The sequence below is a fragment of the Podarcis muralis genome, chromosome Z (assembly GCF_964188315.1).
Source record: "Podarcis muralis chromosome Z, rPodMur119.hap1.1, whole genome shotgun sequence".
Classification (NCBI taxonomy): Eukaryota; Metazoa; Chordata; class Lepidosauria; order Squamata; family Lacertidae; genus Podarcis; species Podarcis muralis.
Window position 1 is genome coordinate 15,313,863 of NC_135673.1, and position 21,985 is coordinate 15,335,847.

The window sequence follows — 21,985 nt, forward strand, 5'->3', positions numbered from 1 at the left end:
ATTTATAGGCCACCATATCCTGGCTGTGTTGGGGTTAACAGATGACAGAGACAGTCAAAGCAGATTTAGGTAGGCAGAAGACCAGTAGTTATTGGTTTAGAGATGGGGAGCGCAATTCACCTGGTGGGAGAGATGGGCGGTGATGTTGTCAGGTGACTCATTTCCCCCTGCCCTATGTGATGAGCAGCACTTTAAAGCGCCAACAACAAAATGTTGGGGCTGCCAAACAAATCTCTATCTATCTTCCAAATGCTGAACACTGCTTTCAGCTCTAAGTTAGTCACTCATGCCCATTAATTTAACGGGGACCAGCTCAGATCGAATACAATCCACTGTAGGGGTTTTGAAGTTGAATTCACAAGGTGGCTGCAGCAACTATGAAAGTAAATTATCTGCAGTTGATTTACTTTGGAACTGAGTCTTTCTTTGTGTAAAATAAAAGTGGTCTGCAAATCCTTTTCTTTGCCTTGTTGCTCTGTTTCTATGTCCTTAAAAATAAAGTCCTTTGTTCCTCTAGTTCTGAAAACAAATTTCAGATTAACCATTGCTGTTTAGACTTTCAAGTGGTGTTCACTGCTTGTTTTGTCTCTTTGGTGTAACTCAAAATCTGAATTGCACAGAGAATGATCTAACAAAGTCTATACAAGTGTTTTTACCAGCTGCAGACTTGGGAGGGTAACCCCCCCACCCAGATTTTTTCTTACCTCTGTTGTGTCCTGTTTTATACTTTTGTATCCTGTTGTAATTAAACTCTAGTTCCCATTTATGGTACATACGGAAGACAGCCCAGGGTCTTTTGACCCTTTCATGAGTTCTCTTTTCTCTCCTATAAAAACTATGCAAGACGCTTTCTTTTAAAGTTTAAATAACAAATAATTTTTTACTTTAGTGTACTTGCCATTGCAGATTAAAATATACAATGCAGGTGGATGTTTCTTAAATTGCTAATACAGCTTACATAGGTTACACTGCCACAGACTAACTAATCAAGGCAGACAGTAGCACAACATAACATACCTGATGCTGTAACAGTTAGGACTGTTCTACTAACTGTCATAGAGTTCTACAGCTCTTGCAATTAACCCTTTACATATGCATTTTGGATGCTAACATCCCACATATTGAACCCTTAGGAAGAGTTTTTGCTCATTACATTCTGACATGTCACTCTTTTTTGCTCTTCTTTTTTGAATAACTTTACTAGGCTTTACTAGGAATAATACATGATGCATATAAATAGACAAAGTCATCACATGTCATTTGTTTATCACAAAAATAGCATTATGTGCAGTAATATCTACAACATATGATTCATCATTAGTGGTCAGTGTATAGTTTCTCTGTTCGTGAATTGGTTAAAACAAAAGCAAAGGGGAAACAGTACAGAGTAGAGTTAAAAAATATTTAACATTGTATTGCCAAACATCCAATCAGGAGCCCTTGCGGTTGTGCTTAGATCACCGTATTTTTCGCTCCATAAGACGCTCCTGACTATAAGACGCACCTAGTTTTTAGAGGAGAAAAGCAAGGAAAAAAATATTCTGCGCAGAGCATGTAAGCGGCTCTCGCTTTTCTTGCTTTAAACCCTTCCGTCCCTCCTCCCTCTTCACTGAGAAGCCAGCAGAGCAAGCTGCACAGCTCTTGCTGAAGCCAGCAGAGCAAGAGCGATAGCTGCGCAGCGCCTCTTGTTCTGCTGGCTTCCGAGCAAAGCGGGAGGAGGGACGAAAGGGAGACCTTACAAGGGAGCGTTGAGCAGAGCCTGGCAGTGGCTCTTGCTGGCTTTTCCAGGAGGTGTGGGAAGGGACAGAGGGCAGCCCGTCAGTCCCTTCTCCCTCCTCGGGGAAAAGCCCCCAAAAGCTGTACACACGCTCCGTGCGGCTCTTTAAAGGGAGCGCTGAGCAGAGCCTCTTGCCTGCATTCACTCCATAAGACGCACACACATTTCCCCTTACTTTTTAGGAGGGAAAAAGTGTGTCTTATGGAGCGAAAAATACGGTAAGTATCATGCTACTTTTACATTATCAATGAAACAATAAAAAGTTTTGGTGTACAGTGGTTCCTTGGGATGCGAATGGGATCCGTTCTGGAGCCCTGTTCGCATCCTGAACAGAGTGTAAGACGCGGTAGCGCGTCTGTGCGGGTCACGTTTTGCCGCTTTTGCGCATGCGTGTGATGTCATTTTGAGCATCTGCGCATGCGCGAGCGGCGAAACCTGAAAGTAACACGCTTCGTTACTTCCGGGTCGCCGCGGAGCGCAACCCGAAAGCGCTCAACCTGAAGCACATTCAATCCAAGGTATGACTGTATTGACGAATTTGGGAGGGGGAGTTCAAAGTGAAGATGATTACATTTAAATTTAAATTGTAAGTGTACTTATTTAGTCCGTATTTCTTGGTCTGATAGTGGTATACAGTCATACCTCATATTACGTTTGCTTCATGATACATTTTTTCAGGTTGCGTCCTGCAGTGACCCAGAAGTACTGGAGAGGGTTACTTCCAGGTTTTGCCACTTGCGCATGCGCAGACGCGCAAAATGACGTCACACACATGTGCAGAAGCGGCAAATCGCAACCCTCACGTGCACAGACATGCCGGTGCGGGTTGCATTCTATTCATGTTGTGAACGGGCCTCCAGAACGGATCCCGTTCGCAACCAGAGGTACCACTATATTTCTGTTACAAAAGTCACGTAACTGGTATAGACCTTCTGCTCTCTATCTGGCCACATAAAATTGTCAAGAAGTGTTGTGAAATTGTCGGTGGGAGGCGAGGGCTGCCAGAGGGGACAGTGCTGGAGTTAGGAGTCCTGCCTTCTCTTTCCATGCATTAAGAATGGTTTGTGTGGATCAAATATGAACTTTTGGGCCAGAGCCCAAACATGAGCCTAAGCTGCCCGCTCCAGAGCCGAACCAGAAACAGCCCAGGTTGTCTGTGCCAGACCCCAGAGCACAAGCCAGAGCTCAGGCTGCCACAGCTAGAGCCCGAAATTGAGCTCAGACCATCTGCACCAGAGACTGAGCACAAACCAGAGTCCAGACCAACCACGCGAGAGCCCAAACATAAACCCAAGCCTCCGTGGAAAAAAAGTAAATACAATAAAATAAAACCAACCACCCCCCGAAACCTGGACAATTGTTGTAACTTGTAAAAATCTCCCTTGATGAGGATGTAGGCCCCCCAAAAGAGGACATGTATAGGATTTCCTGGGCATAAGGCAGCCCTACAAATTAATGCCATTGTTTTGAGGTATCATCTAAAATAAAAGGGATGGCATGTTTTACATGGTTAGCAATAAAATACAGTATCAAGTTTGGGATGCCCCTGCCTCCTTCTACTGGGAGTTTGGCATTTATTCTGGTTTGGTGTGTTTTTTTGCACTTTTCTTGAGTGAGATCCAAGTGGTTTAGTGATTGGAATAGAAATGGCAGTTTTGGTAGAATCACCATTTTTACCATTTCTAATTTGTCTAGGATAAAATGGGGTTTATTCTATTGTGTGTGTTTTTGTCAAATTCTGAATTGTCCACAGATATCCACAGGAGGATATTTTGTCAATAGAGTCTGTTAAGGTTTCTTGTTATAATTATTCCTAAATAGCTAAGCTTTGTGTGAGAGAGTCTATCTAATGCCTGTGAGTTTTGTGAAAGCTTTTTGGTTGGGTGGTACACTGAAGCATAAATCTTCAGATTTTGAGAATTTAACATGCAGACCTGATTGTGTTGCAAAGCTGTGAAGCTTTCAAAATATTGCTGCTCCTGTCTTCAAGGTCAGGTGTCATTATCATTAAATCATCAGCAAATAGTCCAGTCGTATAGTTTTGTTTTCCAATTAGGACTTCCTTGACACCTGGTGTTGTTCTGAAGTATATAGCTAATGGTTCTAAAGCTAGGACGAACAAAAAAGGGAGAGATTGGACAGCCTTGCATTGTTCTTTGAATCCCCACTAAGGATGAATTTATATTATTTATTTCTACTGTAGCAGAAGCTTCAGAGTATATTTGTTTCAAAATTTGTATGAATTTGGGGCCAAATTGCATTTTAGAAAGGACTGCCTGCAAGTAGTCACATTTCAGACATTCAAAGGCCTTGAGGATGTCTGAGGCCATGACTACCAGTGGGAAGATTGTCTGTCTACTATGTAGACAGCTTTTTGATAGGTCTGGTGATGTTTCAATGGAGGACAAAACCAGCTTGGTCTCGGGCTTAGTCTGGGGCTATTAGTTTGTGTAACAATGTCTTAATCCTGTTGACTAGCACTCATGTAAAAATTTCATAATCAGAAAGATTGGCTAAAAAGATTCTACTTTTTTGTGGTCTTTAAATGGTTTTCGGATAGCTATAATCTTGGTGTGGTACCATATTTTGTTGATAGGTGCTCCTCTCATTAGGTCATTAAATAAGAGGACCATATATGATGATAATGTTTCTTTGAATTGTTTATAAAGCTCAAAGGCTTAGAAGTGAAGCCACCAGGTCCTGGAGCTTTATGTGGTTTCAGTTTTTTAAGAACATTGTCAATTTCTTCTAGGGAGATGGGGCTATCTAAAAAAGGTTTTCTCATGAGTTAGTGAGGGTATAGGTAAGTTTTCTAATAATTGTGGATATCTTTTGAGGGGGGATTATGAGGTATATAATTTAGAATAAGAGGAGGGGGTAGATGCCTTTAAAAGAGATTGTTTTAGTGCCTTTTTTAATACTGTGTGCTCCTGACAGAATTTATTTCTTTTTAAATCTGTTCGCTGAAAGTCTAGTCTTTCCTCCATATTCATAAAAGTATTGTTTCATATATAAGAGGTTGACCAGTGTACTACTATTTCCAGTGAGCTTATTTCTCATCTCTTTTGTTAAATTACGTTGAGGAGGTGTTTTGACTATGATTCCAGAAGGTGGCAGCAGGATACTGTCTTTTGTGGCATTAGCTACCCCTCCCAGTTTGGTGTCGCCTGCAAATTGAACAAGCATGCCCTCAATTCAAGCCATTTATAAATATATTGAGCAACTGTTCCAGGAGAGAACTCTTCGGCACCCCACTAGACATTTTTTTCCAGGAATAGAAGGAACCTTGAGTAAGTACCGTACTCTTTGGATTTGGTCAATTAATCAGCTACAAATCCACCTAACAGTTACCCCATCTACCCCATATTTTACTAGCTTCTCCCCAAGAATATTATGTGACACTTTGTCAAAAGCTTTACAGAAAGCAAGATACACTACATCAAGAGCATTCTATTAATCCTCCAAGCTTGTACCTCTATTAAAATAAGAGAGATTCGTCTGGCATGACTTGTTCTTAAGAAACTAATGCTGGTCTTGGTAATCACAGCATTCTTTTTTAACTGTTCACAGACTGGCTGTTTAATAATCTGTTCAAAGGCCTTTCTTGGAATCAATGTCAAGCTGTCTGGTTGGTAGTTACTGACTGGTCAGTATTTTTTCCCCTTTTTGAAGATGGTGACAATATTTGCCCTCCTCCACCGTGGGTGCAGCTCATTGGGCCCTGGGAGTCTGAATTCATTTAAAGTAGCTAAGTGTTCTTTTACCACCTCTTTTCCTATCTGGGGCTTCAGCTCTCTTCTTGCATCCCCCCCCCTCTTTTTTATGCCATGCATAATTTTATATACTTCTGCCATCTTTTCTCTAAACTAAAAAGTCCCAAACTTTGCATCCTTTCTTCATAAGGGAATTGCTCCATCACCTTGATCACTTTAATTGTCATTGTCTGAGCATTTTCCAACTCCGCAGTATGAGAATTTGAGCTGAGACAACCAGAACTGTGCACAGTATCCCAAATGCGGTTGCACTGTAGATTTGTTTTTATGTGCTTGGATTTTTCTTTCTCATGTAATGGACGATTTCCAGAGAGGTTGCCATGTTAATTTATTGCAGCCTAAACAACAAATTCAAGGGATGCGGGTGGCGCTGTGGGTAAAACCTCAGTGCCTAGGACTTGCTGATCGTAAGGTTGGCGGTTCGAATCCCCGCGGCGGGATGAGCTCCCGTCGTTCGGTCCCAGCTCCTGCCCACCTAGCAGTTTGAAAGCACCCCTAAGTGCAAGTAGATAAATAGGTACCACTTTATAGTGGGAAGGTAAACGGCATTTCCGTGTGCTGCGCTGGTGCTGGCTCGCCAGCTGCAGCTTCGTCACGCTGGCCACGTGACCCAGAAGTGTCTTCGGACGGCGCCGGCTCCTGGCCTCTTAAGCGAAATGAGCGCGCAACCCCAGAGTCAGACACGACTGGCCCGTACGGGCAGGGGTACCTTTACCTTTTTTAAACAACAAATTTCTTGGTCTTTAGGTGCCATAAGGCATTGAGGGTTATTGATGCAGTTTTTGTATTTCTTGTATCTGCCAGCATTTAGCATTTCTGTTGTATTGCTTCCTTTTCTACGTGACTTAAAACTTACACATCCTTTCAGCATTACTTAGCCTTGTCAGTGGCCCCGACTTATAAAATGACCTGTTATCTTTTGCCCTGACCTTCCAGAAACAGGGCCATATAATCTTTTCTGAAAACTGGCACAGCACAGTGGAGAAATATAAACAGTCATTGATAATTCAAGTGTTGCTGAAAACTAAAAATGGCCAAGGATATGTTTTGGCTGGCTCCTGAATACAATCAATGTACAACACTATTTGCTAATCTTGAGCTCCATCCTGCTTTGACCCTCCATTTGCAACATTTCTGTGCTCCCATAACTTTTAAATCTATTTTCTTAATTAAAAAATCTCCCCTGCAGCTACCAGTTGGATCACTGGTCTCTGTAGCTCAGTATTGTGTACACCAACCAGCAGCTGCTCTCCAGGGTTTTAGACAGGGAGTTTCTCCCAGCCCTGCCTGGAGATGCCGCTGGGGGTTGAACCTGGAACCTTCTGCATGCAAAGCAGCTGCTCTAGCCCTGATCTGCAGGCCCTCAGTCTGGACCTCTTTGGGGTGCAATCCACATGTATTTGGGGGTGAGGGAAGCAAAGGTTTATAAGGAATCATGTAGACACATGGTAGGAATGGGCAAAAGCTGAGTTTAGAAACTTGGTTTACATACAGGGCTGTCCCTCCTGATTTCTTTCAGCCTCAGTTTTCAGATGTGGGAAAATACAGGATAGGGGGGCTAGGCTTTTGGCCCAGCTATGGAACCAGCTAGGGACGCGGGTGGCGCTGTGGGTAAAACCTCAGTGCCTAGGACTTGCCGATCGTATGGTTGGCGGTTCGAATCCCCGCGGCGGGGTGAGCTCCTGTCTTTCGGTCCCAGCTCCTGCCCACCTAGCAGTTTGAAAGCACACCTAAGTGCAAGTAGATAAATAGGTACCGCTTTATAGCGGGAAGGTAAACGGTGTTTCTGTGTGCTGCGCTGGTGCTGGCTCGCCAGAGCAGCTTCGTCACGCTGGCCACGTGACCCAGAAGTGTCTCCGGACAGCGCTGGCCCCCGGCCTCTTAAGTGAGATGGGCACACAACCCTAGAGTCGGATGCGACTGGCCCGTACGGGCAGGGGTACCTTTACCTTTACCTATGGAACCAGCTATGGAATAATAGCCCAGTGTCAAGAAGATACATGGCTGAGGTGACTCCTGTTAAGCATCACCACTCTCCTCAAAATACATAGGAAATCTTGAGACAGTCTTTAGACAGTCAGGAATTTGAGGTTATAGAGAACAAATGTGTTTTTGGGTTGCTGGGGAATAAAAAATAGGTTGTGCTCCTGCATTGAAACTCACTTAACTTTTGACCTTTTGAATTTATATGAGCTAACATCCATGTCAGAAAGAAGTTGCCAGAGACACCAACAAACTAAATTCCAGCTTAATTTCAAATTAAACTTCCAAATCACAACAATTTATAGCAATTTTATCTTCTTCTTTTTTGCAGCCTGTGCAGATACGTTCCTTGCCTGTATGTTGCTATTAGCATTAACAGCTGGGCTAACTGGCTTCAAAACTGCTCAAAATAAAAACAAATTAAAACAGACCACAGAGCTCAAGGACAAGTAGCTTTGCCCATTGCCATCTTCTCCATTTTATTTCCTTTGTTCTCTGGTGAAGCTCAAACAAAAATACTTTAACTTTTAGTTACTGTTTTTCACCCGATTAATTTTTCCTGGGTTTCCTACACTGGACTGATTTATGCTAATTTACACCTGAGATTGTACAAATCTATTTCTTGAACTCCTGTTATGAATAGGTAACTGTAATTTTTTTCTTTTTCTCCATTACTTGGAAAGACAAGGGGCAGAATTGTCTCAAGAATATGTAATTTTACATAATGTAGTTTTGATTTCATTTATGCTATACTCACAATGATATGAGTTATATTTCCATATCCTGGAATGCAGTCATTGTTTGTGATACATTAAAAAAAATAAAATCCTTTCCGGTTGCTACTACTTGCCCATTTAAGCCTTTTAAATAGAGATCTTTCCCAGTCTGTTTCTCCTTTGGAATTGTTTTTAGATCTTGTAAGTGTTTCATTGCATCCATGTCTGGTGCTCTGGGACCCTTTTGGGATGAAGAGTGGGAATGTTTTAAAATAAATAATAATCTGTAGATTCTATTTTCAGCTAGCATCTTTTTAGGGCAGCAGAGTTAGTTACTGCAATCTCTGTTCTAGAATTCTGTAGTTAATTTATTTTCTAATTACAGATCCTGTGGAATCTTGAAACCACTCGTCTTATTGCCCATTTTGAGAAATATTTGCCGAAGGAAGACAGCAATTCGCTGGACTGTGATGAGAGGGGAAAGGTGCAATGCCTGGATTCTGACATCGAGAAAAAACTTAGAGTGCCATTGTTGGAAATACTGAAATACCCCTACCTGTTGCTTCATAAACGCCTCAGTGAGTATCTTGAGGCACCTGAACTTGATCTGGTTCTCCCTTGCATAGTAGCTACAGTTTTTGAAAGCAGCTACTGAAACAGGTTGTGACAAATCACTTAATGGTTGCATTCTCAGGATACGCCAGGAGGTGGTATGTTGACTGGGCTTTTTTGTACTATTTCGCTCCTCAGAAAATCTTGTACACAAAATTCTTATTACTATATTATGTATATTCTGTTGCCATCACAAGTGATCAGAAATTGTGGCCTGGGTGGTGTTGCTCACTTGACTTCCTCAAGACATGCATCCCTGCTGTTTACTAAGAACAGGAGGGTAGAATTCTTTTTGTTGCAAGAACCTGTGTATTAACTTTGCTGGAAGAACAAGCTGTGGGTTTGTTTTGGCCCAGCCATATAGTAACAAGGTGCCTTGTTACATCTCCTTTGTATGTGTGTGTGTGTGGGGGGGCGTGTTTCATGAAAATGCCGGACAGGTATCTCCCTTAAGAAGCTTTATAGGATAAAACCCTCTGCATGGTGTTGATCTGAACACTATGCAGAGGGTTCCACAGAGTCCATTCCTGTTCTATGAATCTTTGAAAATGGCTTTCATCTTATGCAAGGATCATTTCCCTTCAAATTATGGTTATTCCAGCAGCCCTAACACTTTGCGTTCTCTTTTTTTGAATTGTAGGCATGCTGTTTGTGGATGCTGTTTGCAAAATGGAGGCAATCAACTACCCCTGCCAGGTGCTTGGGAAACACCCAGGGGTCTATTTGCTCATGGTACACCCTAATGAAACGGTGAGCTGCTTTAATTTTCTTCTACATTTTCAGTTTTGCTTCCCAGGCTTAAATGTAGGATTAAGCTGCCTTAACCATTGGTCAAATGAAAGAAAGTCCTTATGCATAGGATTGTAGAGTTGGAAGGGACTCCAAGCGTCACCTAGTCCAACCCCCTGCAATGCAGCAATTTCAGCGAAAGCATCCATGACAGGTGGACATCCAATCTGTTTAAAAACCTCCAAGGAAGGAGAGTCCACCAACTCCCAAGGGAGTCTCTTCCACTGTCAAACAGCTCTCACTGCTAGAAAGTTCTTCCTTATGTTTGGTCAGAATCTCATTTCTTGTAAATTGAAGTCCTTGGTACAAGTTCTCCAAGCAGGAGAAAACAAGCTTGCTCCAGCTCCCACATGACAGCCCCTAAGATATTTGAAGATGACTATCATCTCTCCTGTCTCCTCTTGTCCAAGCTAAACATACCCAGCTACTTCAACCACTCCTTATAAGGCTTGGTTTCCAGACCCTTGATCATCTTGGTTGCCCTCTGTATACATTTCAGCTTGTCAATATCCTTTTTAAATTGTGGTGCCCAGAACTGGACGCAATATTCCAGTTGTAGTCTAACTAAGGGAGAATAGAGTTGTGCCTGTACTTCCCTTGAATTGAACACTACACTTCTGTTGATGTAGTCTAGAACAGTATTCCCTCTTTGTTCTGCTGAATCACAGTACTGACTCATGTTAAACTCGTGGTCTACTAAGACCCCTAGATATGTACCACTGGCAAGCCAGGTGTCCTTCCATCATATATTTGTGCAGCTGGTTCTTTCTGCCTAAAGTGCAGAACCTTACACTTGTCCCTACTGAAATTCATTTTGGAAGTTTGGCCCCAGTTCTCCAATCTGTTAAGGTCCTCTTGAATTTTGATTCTTTTTAAGTGGCATTAACTACCCCTCCCAGTTTGGTGTCATCTGCAAATTGGATGAGCAGCCCCTCAATTCTTTCTTCCAATTCATTTATAAAGACATTGAACAACAACCCCAGGACAGAACTCTGTGACACCCTATTTGTCACTTCTTTCCAGGATGATGAGGAACCATTATTGAGCACTCTTTGAGTTCAGTTATTCGGCCTGCTGCAAATCCACCTAACTGTTACCTTGTCCAGCCCACATTTTATCAGCTTCTTCACAAGTATATAATGGGAGACTTTGTCAAAAGCCTGACACAAATCTGTATTTTTCAAATTACATTAACAAGTTTGAGAAAATGACAGTTCCAACAATGCTTTCCTTCATAGTTCTAGGAAATAACAAACAAGCTGTTTTGTGTTTTATATATTAATAGAAACACCTTGAACTTGGCCTGGTAACAAACCAACAGGTTGGTCTGTGATCATGTGTGTTACATGCTGACAAGGTCTCACACCTGTCAGCAGCCATGATGCACCATTCTGCACTAACAGCAGCACAAGGAAAGCCCGAGACACGTTGCATTAATGCAATATTGAGGCAGCCAAACCTTTATAGGAAGCTTGTTCTTTTCATCAGGCTGAGGGCCTGGCAACAGAAATCTTTGCCTGGTTAAGACCCTTGGGGGGCTACCCTGTGTGAGAAGAAATAAACAAACTTAACTTTTGTAAGTATCTCTGAATTCTCTTTTGGCTAAAGGGTGAGGTATAAAAAAAGACTTGTATCTAACTTCTACTTAGAAGAGATTCATTGATGTTAACAGTCTAAGTTAGTCATGCCTATCAATTTCAATGGGCCTACTCTGCATAGGACTGACACTGGATTCAACCTAAAGTAACATCCTAGTTGTTCTACACAGTTATTAACACAGTTCTATTTTTAGTGATTCCACCCAGGTTTATTTGTTTTTGATAGGTGGTTGTTAAAATATCCCCGTCCCTCATTTTCTGGGATGATTGGTAAGTGAGGAGGCTGTGGAGAAGTCCACGGCCTTCAAGTAAGTTTTCCCTGAAACATATCTACACCGTCTGGTTTGGAATGTGAACCTTTAGGTTAGACTTGGTAACAGTTGTCTTTCACACCAACTTGGCTTCTGCTCCACTTTCCATAACAATGACTGCTCTGATTCCTTACCATAGTAATTAATAATGTCCCTTCAAACCCACAGATCCGTCGATGGGCCATTATGACAGCCAAGAGTCTGGGAAAGGTGGACAGGGACGATTACTATGACATACAGGAAGTGCTAAATTGCTTGCTCAGAGTTATAGAGCTGAACCTCTTTGAAAACGCTTATGTTTATAGCCCCACAACAGTTGAGAAGGGTAATCTCATCTTGTTGCCTGACCACCTGTACGATATTACCAGTTACAAAAACTACTGGCTAGGTGAGTAGAAGCAGCTGAGATGGTCTGAAGGGTAAAGGGATTTGGCATGCCCCATTCCACTGGGCATGGTAGCATTGTGGTACAGCAGGAATAGCTAAACTTTTTTTCTCCTTTTGATAAGAGCCACATTGGCTCATAACAAATGCTCGGAGGACCTCATGCCAGCAGTGCTCCCAAAACGGGTACGGGGTGAAAGTGGATGCGACCACCATACACACAGCCTCTGCCTCTGTCCCTCCCTAAAACACACACACACACACACACACACACACACACACACACACACACACAAAGCTACCTTATGCTGACTGACCATTGGTCTATCCAGCTAATAGTTCACATTGACTGGGGCAGCATCTCTCTCCAGGGGGTGTATTCCAGCCCTCATCCATGAAATCAGGTGCCACAATAAACCTATTAGCCTTCTCTCCCCACACCCAGCTCATCTCTGGCCTTCCAGATGTTTCTGGAGTATGTTTCTCATCCTCTTATTTTTGGACATGCCAGCTGGGGCTGATGCGAGTTGTATACCAATAACACGTGAAGGGCCACAGGTTTGCCCACCCCCCCTTTAAGGTGTCGCCAGGCTCCTTTTCCTCCTGTTCCATTTAGAATTAAAACTTTGCTTCCTTATCATTGACTTTGTGGTGCTTAACAGTTGTATATATCATTATGTTTTAATTAAACCATTCCATCTATGTATGTGCAACCTTGCTAAGTTCTAAAATAAAGGTTCCTGTCCCAAGGGATGTGTAATGTAAAGCAGGGGTAGCTAACATGGTGCTCTTCACATGTTGCTGGACTCCACCTCCTTAAGCCCCAGTCACTATGGCCTATTGCCAGGGATGGTGTGCTCCCAAACTCTGGAGGACACAGTTTAAAGTTTGAGAGGACTGCAAGCAGGCGCAATTACATTAAGTAGGTTTTAGTTTGGTTATGGATTAAGATTGGGAGTTAAGGCAATGCCCAGTGACAGTTTCTGAACTTTCTAATTTTCATTGTTGTAGGCATATGTATGGTGCTGCTGGTGCTGGATGAGCAAGCCATGGATTCATTGTTGCTTGGCCCAAACAAACAGAACGACTTTATGCAATGCCTAATAAATACCCTTAAGGAAGACTCGGATGGTAATTAATTAATAATCTTTTAGGGCAGTGATAAAAGTAAATTAAAAATAGTCTGAATAGCAATAAAACTTGTATGTCAAATAAATTATTTAATGTTCAAATGCTATAGTGCATGATGGCTGATCACTAGTTTCTATGCTTATAAAAAACAGACCTCAAATGTCATTGAAGTTTTGTTTTTCTTATGTGCTTTGCAGTTATTAGGTGAGATCTAACTAAGTCATAGTTTAGACACCTTGATTAATGAAGGTTCATTGAATTCATTGGTGTCTAGATTATTAACTGAAGTTTGATATCACCAAATGGGTTTTAGGGGGTTTCTTTTTGGAGAATTAGGTGTAATTTCTTCTGAGGGGGAACAGAAATCTGTTTGGATGCACCTTATATCTAACTGAAATTGCATAAATTGATATATGTAACTTGCCTTCCTTTATCCATAATACTTCCGTTTTGGTTGCTACATGAGAAATTCAGTTTAAAAACATTACCCCCCCCCATGTGCTTTGGCTCATATTTACCTGCAATGTAATATCTTCTTTCAGCACAGTTGATAAAGTCATTAGGTTTGCAGACCTTTATTCTTACTGTTGTTTGCTGATAAGCGCTGTTGTGTTGAATGGCATTTTCCTGCAGCAGAGAGGGAATCCTCACATGGATCGCCCCCCCCCCCCATTCCACACTTGCTCCACAGGCAGGAATATGTAGATTAGACAGATCTTACCTCAGTGGGGCAGCATTGCCTCCTTTCCTTCCTGCCTTGCTGCTGTGCATGCCCAGGTCGCAGCTCTACACTGCTGCCGTTTGCTTCGTGAGGAGAAGCTTTCCTTTCCTTGAGGCACATTTAATTACAGGATTCAACAACAAAAAGGTATGAGTCTCCTCTGAGAGCTCGCAGCCTTCATTTTTGGCCAATTTCTCAGATGAGGAGGCCGGAGGAGCAGAGGCTACCCACAGCAGTGGGGTGGTTTCCCTTGGTGTACCCTCAAGTTTGCCAAGAACTGCATCCCAGGAGCCAGCAGAGGCTGCAGAGAAAGCTGAGGCTTTGTAGCAGCTGCTGGGCCTTGCATCACCCCGTCATTTAGTGATTGACAGCACAACACTCCACACTGAGTTCTGTCAGTGAATCCGGCAGGCATTGACCCAGGGTGCAGGAGCTGGTTTAGTCCCAGTCCTTCAGATGCCATTTCCTTTTTCCTCTCTTTATTAATTTTTTTTATTCAAAGTTATAACAAAACATATTTTCCAAAAACATATCCTTATTCCCCCCCCCCCATTTTCCTCCCCCACCCCCCACAAAACCCATCCCCCCACCCCACCCCCCGACTTCCCTCAGTTCCAGTCTTTGGTTTCTCCAATAATGCTATTTTCTGCATGTTACAGAGTTGTATAGATCCTCCAACTGTTTAGCTAATTATCAGTAAAAAATTGTGGATGTTTATTCAAAACCTGCCAAGGAGTCCAGTTCACTTTGTTGCATCTTCAAATACTTTGTGAAAGGTTCCCATTCATCCTTAAAGTCACAGTTATCCTTGTCCCGTAGCTTATGTGTCAATTTTGCCAGTTCTGCATAATCCATCAATTTTTCTTGCCATTATTCTTTAGTTGGGATTTCTTCAGTCTTCCATCCTTGTGCTACCAGAACTCTCGCGGCCGTTGTCGAAGATGTTTTTCAACTTTTTTGGCAGGTCTTTCCCTACAATCCCCAACAAAAATGCCTCGGGTTTTTTAACAAATGTTAAATGGAACATTTTCTTCAGTTCATTGTATATCATTTCCCAAATTTTTTAAATTACTTTACAATCCCACCACATATGATAAAATGTTCCCTCCTTTTCCTTACATTTCCAACATATGTTTGAGCTAGTTTTGTACATTTTCCCTAGCTGCACTGGTGTTGTATACCATCTGTACATCATCTTCATGTAGTTCTCCTTCAATAGTGAACAATCTGTAAATTTTAAGTCAGTTTTCCATAATTTAACCCAATCCTCCATCATAATATTGTGACCTACATCATGTGCCCATTTAATCATAACTGATTTTACCTCTTCATCTTTCGCCTCCCATTCTAATAGTATGCTATATGCGGCCTTCAGTAATTTCACTTTCCCTTCAATCACTTCCGTTTGAAGCCTAGATCTAGTATAACTACCGTATTTTTCGCACCATAGGACGCACCGGACCATAGGGCGCACCCAGTTTTTAGGGGGGGGGGAATCAAGAAAATCTTTTTTTCCCCCCCAGCCCCAAAGCGCAGCGTACAGGCTGCACACAACCTCTCCCTGCCGGAGGGGTTGCGCGTGGCTATGGCACAAGCCAAGCCAAGGCAGCGAGCAGGATGGATCCCGCTCGCTGTTTTGGCTTCCCCTTTAGCCCCGTGCAGCCTCTCCCTCCCGGTAGACGCTGCGTGGAGCTAAAGAATCCATAGCCCCGTGCAGCCTTTCCTTGCCGGAGGGGTTGCGCGCAGCTATGGAGCAAGCCAAGGCAGGGGGCGGGATGGATCCCGCTCGCTGTTTTGGCTTCCCCTTTAGCCCTGTGCAGCCTCTCCATGCTGGAGGGGTTGTGCACAGCTATGGAGCAAGCCAAGGCAGCGAGCGGGATGGATCCCGCTCGCTGTTTTGGCTTCCCCTTTAGCCCCATGCAGCCTCTCCCTCCCCGGAGACGCTGTGTGGGGCTAAAGAATCCATAGCCCGTGCAGCCTCTCCTTGCCGGAGGGGTTGCGCGCAGCTATGGAGCAAGTCAAGGCTTCCCCCTTAGCCCCGTGCTGCCTCTCCTTGCCAGGAGACACTGCGCAGGGCTTTCCTGGCTTTCCTGGGAGGTGGGGGGATTCCCCCACCTCCCGCAAAACCGGCAGAAGCCGCACACACTTTAAAAGGGCTGCACGGCTTCTTCTGGCTTTCCTGGGAGGTGTGGGGATTCCCTCACCTCTCGCAAAAGCCCGCAGAAGCCGCGCAACTCCTTTAAAGAGACCGCAGCTTCTCCTGGCTTTTCTGGGAGGTGGGAGAAGGGACTGATGCGGCCAGTCAGTCCCTTCTCCCTCCTGTGGAAAAGCCCGCAAGAGCGCACGGAGCTTGTGTGCGGCTCTTGGGGGCTTTTCCCACCTGCCTCCCCCCTGCATTCGCTCCATAGGACGCACACACATTTTCCCTTGCTTTTTAGGAGGGAAAAAGTGCGTCCTATGGTGCGAAAAATACGGTAAATCCTTTCTTAGTCTTCTTTATATGTTGACAATGCAACCAACTCTGAAAGTGGTCTTTGATCTCATCATAATCTCTTAATTTCCATTTCCCATCATGTTCCTTTAATAAATCAGCATATGTGGGCCATTTTCCTTTCTTTCCAAGTGGTTTGAGCAGTAATGCTTCATGTGGTGAGAGCCACCACGAAGTCTTTTGTTCCAATAAGTCTTTATATCCAATAAGTCTCCCATACTCATTAAGGATTTCCTGATTATATAGTTGTAAATTCTTCTGTGAATCTTCCCTTTCCCGTACCCTAAGTATGCATGCCAACCAAATCTGTTGTCATGTCCTTCTAGTTCTAGTGCTTCTTGTTTGTCCAATCTCATCCAGTCCCTGATCCATACCAAACAAGCAGATTTGTAATACAATTTAAGGTCTGGGAGGGCAAACCCGCCTCTATCTTTTACATCTGTAAGTATTTTATGTTTTATCCTTCTTGGCCTTTTGCCCCCCCAGATAAATCTTAAAATCCCTTTCTGCCATTGTTTAAAGCATTCGTCTTTCAGGAAGACTGGTACTGATTGAAAAAGAAATAGCATTTTAGGCAACACATTCATTTTAATCGCTGATATTTTTCGTAACATTGAGAGATTCATTCGGCTACATATTTCTAAATTTCTTTTTACCTCAAGCCAATTTTTTTCATAGTTATTTTTAAATAGGTTTATATTTCTTGATGTTAACCAAATCCCTAAATATTTAACCTTTGTATGGACTTCAATCTCAATATTTTGTTCTAATTCGGTTCTTTCTTCTTCCTTCATGTTTTTAACTAATAATTTAGTTTTATTCCTATTTAGCTTAAATCCTGCCACTTCCCCAAAATTCTGATTTTTTTTCTATTACTTTAGGGAGTGAAGTTTTAGGTTTTTTTTACGCTTTTAACGAATTCACTTTTCCCAACTTTTACACTGGTAATCTCTTTATTTGCTCTTATGTTTTTGGCAAGTACTTCCAAGACCAGAATAAACAATAATGGTGATAATGGGCATCCTTGTCTTGTTCCTTTTTGGATCTTACAATCATCCGTTATCACCTGATTTATAATCAGTTTAGCTTTTTGTTCTGAATAGATTGCTGCTATTGCTTTTAAAAACTTGGGACAACTTCTGATTTGTTCTAACAACTTTATCATGAACTTCCAAGAAACATTATCGAAGGCTTTTTCAGCGTCTATAAACATCATTGCCACTTTCTTTTCGTTTTTAGCCTCCAAATATTCTATTATATTCAAAATATTCCTTATATTCTCCTTCATTTGTCTTCCGGGTAGGAACCCTGCTTGGTCTTGATGTATATATTCATTCAATATTTTTAAAAATCTGTTAGTTAGGATATTTGCAAACAATTTGTAATCATTATTTAACAAGGAAATAGGCCTATAGTTTTTAATTTGCAGCAAATCTGCGTCTTGTTTTGGAATTACTGTTATATAGGCCTTGTTTCCATGTTTCTGGGATTTCACCTGTGTTCAGTATTTCATTCATGACATCTTTCAATGGGTTCACTAATTGTTCATTTAATATCTTATAATATTTTGCTGTAAAGCCATCCGGGCCTGGAGACTTGCCATTTTTAGAGCTTTTTATTGCATCAAGTATTTCTTGCATTGTTATCTGGGAATTAAGGGTGTTCCTTTGTTCTTCTTTTAAATATGGTATATTGCTATTTCTGATGTACTCTTCTATCTTAAATGTTTTTTCTTTCCCTCGTCTATACAACTCAGAAAAATATTTAACAAACCCTTCTTGTATTTCCTTCAGCTTGTCTGTAATTCTGCCATTTATGTTAATTTTATTTATGGAGTTCCTTTGTTCACTTTTATTCAGCTGCCAGGCTATAACAACTTCCCCGGTTTATTTGCATGCTCAAAATATTTTTGTTTTACTCTTTTTATTTTCCAGCTGATTTCCTCGTTTATAATCATTGAGTATTGGGTTTGTAATGTTTTGATTGCCTGTTTTACTGCCTCTTTGTTTGCTTTGTTCGGCAGCTGTTTCTCCTTTTTCATAATTTCCTCCAATATTCCTTTTTTCTTTTTCTCTCTCAATTTCCTTTTAAATGAATTTTGTTGTATAAAGAGTCCTCTCATTACAGCCTTGCTTGCATCCCAGACCGTCTGTAACTTTGTTAGCCCTTGACTGTTTATTTCAAAGTAATCCATCAAGGTCTTTTTTGCTTTTTCAACAAATTTGTGATCATCTAATAAATCATCATTTAATCTCCATCTAAAAGAGATTTGGCTTTCTTTTTCTAATTCCATAGTCAGGGAATTATGGTCTGAAAAGGTTCTGGGATTGATTTCAATTCTTTTGACTCTTGTTTCTAATTCTTTGGAGATCCATATAGAGTCTATTCTCGAACTGCTGTCATGCACATGGCTGTAAAAAGTATACTCTCTATCAAACATGTGTCTTACTCTCCAGATATCTATCAGCTTTAGATTTTGAGTCATGTCAAAAAAAGTTTTTGGCAGTTTACCTTCTTTGGTCTCTTTTTTCCTGGCTGTTCTGTCTTTGTCTAAAGTTGGAACTCCATTTAAGTCTCCCATTAAAATAATCTTTTGATCTGCAAATTCAAGTACAGTGGTGCCTCGCAAGACGAAATTAATTCGTTCCGCAAGTTTTTTCTTCTTGCGAGTTTTTCGTCTTGCAAAGCACGGTTTCCCATAGGAATGCATTGAAAATAATTAATGCGTTCCTATGGAGACCGCTTGCCAGGCTGGCGGTGCGGAGAAGGGCTTTTCTCCCCACCGCAAGCCTTCAGGACAGGTACGGGAACAGAGGGGAAGGCGCGCAGCGCTTCTCCTCTGTTCCCGGGGCTTGCGGTGGGATGAGGGTTTTTCCTCCCCACCGACAACATTCAGAACAGCATTCTGAATGTTGGCGGTGGGAAGGAAAACCCTCCTCCCACCGCAAGTCTTCAGGACAGCCATCCGAAGGCTGGTGCGGGAAGAAGGTCTCTCCGCCCCACCGCCAGCCTTCGGAGGAGCCTTCCGAAGGTTGGCGGCGGGAGGAGGTCTCTCCTCCCCACCGCCAGCCTTCGGAGGAGCCTTCCGAAGGCTGGCGGCGGGAGGAGGTCTCTCCGCCCCACCTCCAGCCTTCGGAGGAGGTCCGAGGACAGTGGGGAAGACATGCTGCGCTTCCCCGCTGTCCCGGAGATTTCCCTATGGGCTTTCGTCTTGCGAAGGAAGCCCATAGGGAAATTCGTTTTGCGAAGCGCCTCCAAAACAGAAAACCCTTTCGTCTAGCGGGTTTTCCGTCTTGCGAGGCCTTCGTCTTGCGGGGCACCACTGTAGTTCTGTTTCTAGTTTCCTGAAAAAAGTTGCTTTTTTATCATTAGGGGCATAAATACCAACCAATATCACTTTCTCTCCCTGGATTTTAATTTGTATTATTAAAATTCTGCCTTTTTCTTTCTTTTTTTTAATGACTATTTATTGGCATTTTCATAAACCACACAAAACAAAAATAGACAAAAAATAACAAAAATCCAAAAATCCAAAACTTAAAAACAATTAAAAACACATAAAATTTCAATTACTTATTTTCTTATAACTTGTTTCTCAGACCTCCTCACACCTCCCTTCTTGTATTCCAATTTAAATTGTCAATTCAGCAAATCCTTAACTTATTTCTCCACTTTAACTTAATAACTTAATTAGCTAGCAGGTCCTTTGCTTTAAGTTGTTTACAAAGAGGGGAGGGCGAACTTCCTTTTTAACCCTTCCCCGCTCGTTCCTAATTCAACAAATTTTTCTTTTAAAGTCCAAATTTCCGTACTACTCACGGGTTGTTGCTTTAGAGTCCAATTGTTCAAAGGAAAAAGTCAGCGCTCTCCGACAATGGCTTGCGGCTTCACTCCACAGAAGAAGCAGTACTCTCAGCACCGCGCCGCACCCCGTCCCCGTTCCGAAGCCTTTAAAAAGGCTCCTTCGCAGATTGGGGGGGCGCAAATGGTGCCCGCCGAGTCACCACGCTCACAGGCTTCCCCGCCTGTGATTTTTAAGGGTCCCCGCATCGCCGCAGCGGCAAGACCCGATCCTGCAGAGCCGATTCCCTGCGGAGCTCGCAGGGAATCCGCCATTAATCGATGGCACTAACCCGGAAGTCATTAGGGGCATAAATACCAACCAATATCACTTTCTCTCCCTGGATTTTAATTTGTATTATTAAAATTCTGCCTTTTTCGTCCTTCTGAATCAATTTGGGTTCAAGTGCAGGACTAATATAAAAAACAACTCCTCTTTTTTGTTTTATCTGATGAGATGAAGTCCATACCTAATTTTTTGTTAATTAAGACTCTTTTATGCTTTTTTGCAATATGTGTCACTTGGAGACAAATTATATCCAATTTCTGTTTTGCTATTACATGTTCACTCCGATGTCATCTGGCTCCGGAATTCAAACTGTTAACATTCCAGCTCAGTAATTTAAGATTGACCATTTCCAGAGTCAGTTACAATATCTGTTTTCCCTGATCCCGCCTCTTCCAGTGCAAGTTGTTCCAAAGCTTTCTTTTGCTCAGATCTGGGGTCTCCCCTGTCTTGTTTGGGGTCTAAATCTCTCCTATTTTTATCCAGGAATTCTCTCACCTGAAATTCTGATGTCAGCTTATATCTCCTCTTCATGTATGTAAAAGAGATACCCTCAGGAAATTCCCATTTGTATCTGATGTCGGCTCTCCTAAGAGCAGTTGTCAAAAACCAGTATTTTGTTCTTCTTAATCTCAATTTCAGAGGAATTTCTCTGAAGATGTCTACTTTCTGTCCAGCAACCACGAGATCATTTTCAAAGCTATTCTGAAGGATTGCATCCTTCACTTTTTTTGTCACTAATGTTAACAAAATGTCTCCTGGGCGTTTCCGTTCCTTGCTCTGAAACGATTTAATTCTGAAACAGCTTTCAACTGAACCATCCAGCCAATCTGTCCTTTCCCCCATCCACTCTGAAATTATCTGTGTCACATATGTCTCTAGTACTGGCTCAGAGTCTGGTAAACCTCTGATTCTGATTGTCCTATCCCGGCATTTCTTGGCCCTCCAGTGCCCAAGGTACCTCAAGTTTTGGCGGGAAATAGGGCCTCACACTTGTTTTCTGCTGAGAGTTTTGCCCACCTGTTGAAGATCCTAAAGAAAGATAACTGTGCCCAAGAACACAGGAGCTGGTGGTGGTGGCGGCAGCAGCAGCGGCAAAGGGAGTGTCCAAAGTAAGGACTGTTCCAGTCCTTCAACCCTTTTGGCACCTTTTCCATCTGTTCTCAGTACCTGGGGATAGTCACTCCTCAGGCCCAGGTAGGCCCAGGTCCTAAAAGGTTTTATACCTTTCAACTTGAGACTATGACTAAATGCCGAGTTCCCCACCGTACCTCTGTATGTTCGATACAGTGGGTACAATGACAGCCAAGGACACAGATGAATTTCCTAGAATTTGGATGATAATAAGACTCCATTTGACCTTCCGGTGGTGCCTATGGCCGCGGAGACAGTAGAAGCTAGCGGTACCAGTGAGATGGGCAGAGATTCTAGCCCTGGCAAATAGCAGAAGCAGTTCTCACCCAGTTCTAGAGAGACTAGACAGAATCAGCAGGGAGGCAAGAAGTTAACATAGTCCTGACTAGAGATGTAAAATTTCCGGAAATTTTGAAGCCATGAGAAAAAAAATGTTTTT

General features: G+C 42.5%; 1 protein-coding gene across 2 annotated transcripts in view; it reads left to right on the forward strand.

Moving 5' to 3' along the window:
- SETX (senataxin) overlaps nucleotides 1-21,985 on the forward strand; it is a 66,034-nt gene that overhangs the window by 5,117 nt on the left and 38,932 nt on the right. For both annotated transcript variants that reach the window (XM_028714964.2, XM_028714963.2), the window contains exons 3-6: nucleotides 8,635-8,827; nucleotides 9,502-9,611; nucleotides 11,728-11,947; nucleotides 12,955-13,074. In XM_028714964.2, the coding sequence (XP_028570797.2) occupies nucleotides 8,635-8,827; nucleotides 9,502-9,611; nucleotides 11,728-11,947; nucleotides 12,955-13,074 (643 nt within the window). The remainder of the gene's footprint in view (nucleotides 1-8,634; nucleotides 8,828-9,501; nucleotides 9,612-11,727; nucleotides 11,948-12,954; nucleotides 13,075-21,985) is intronic.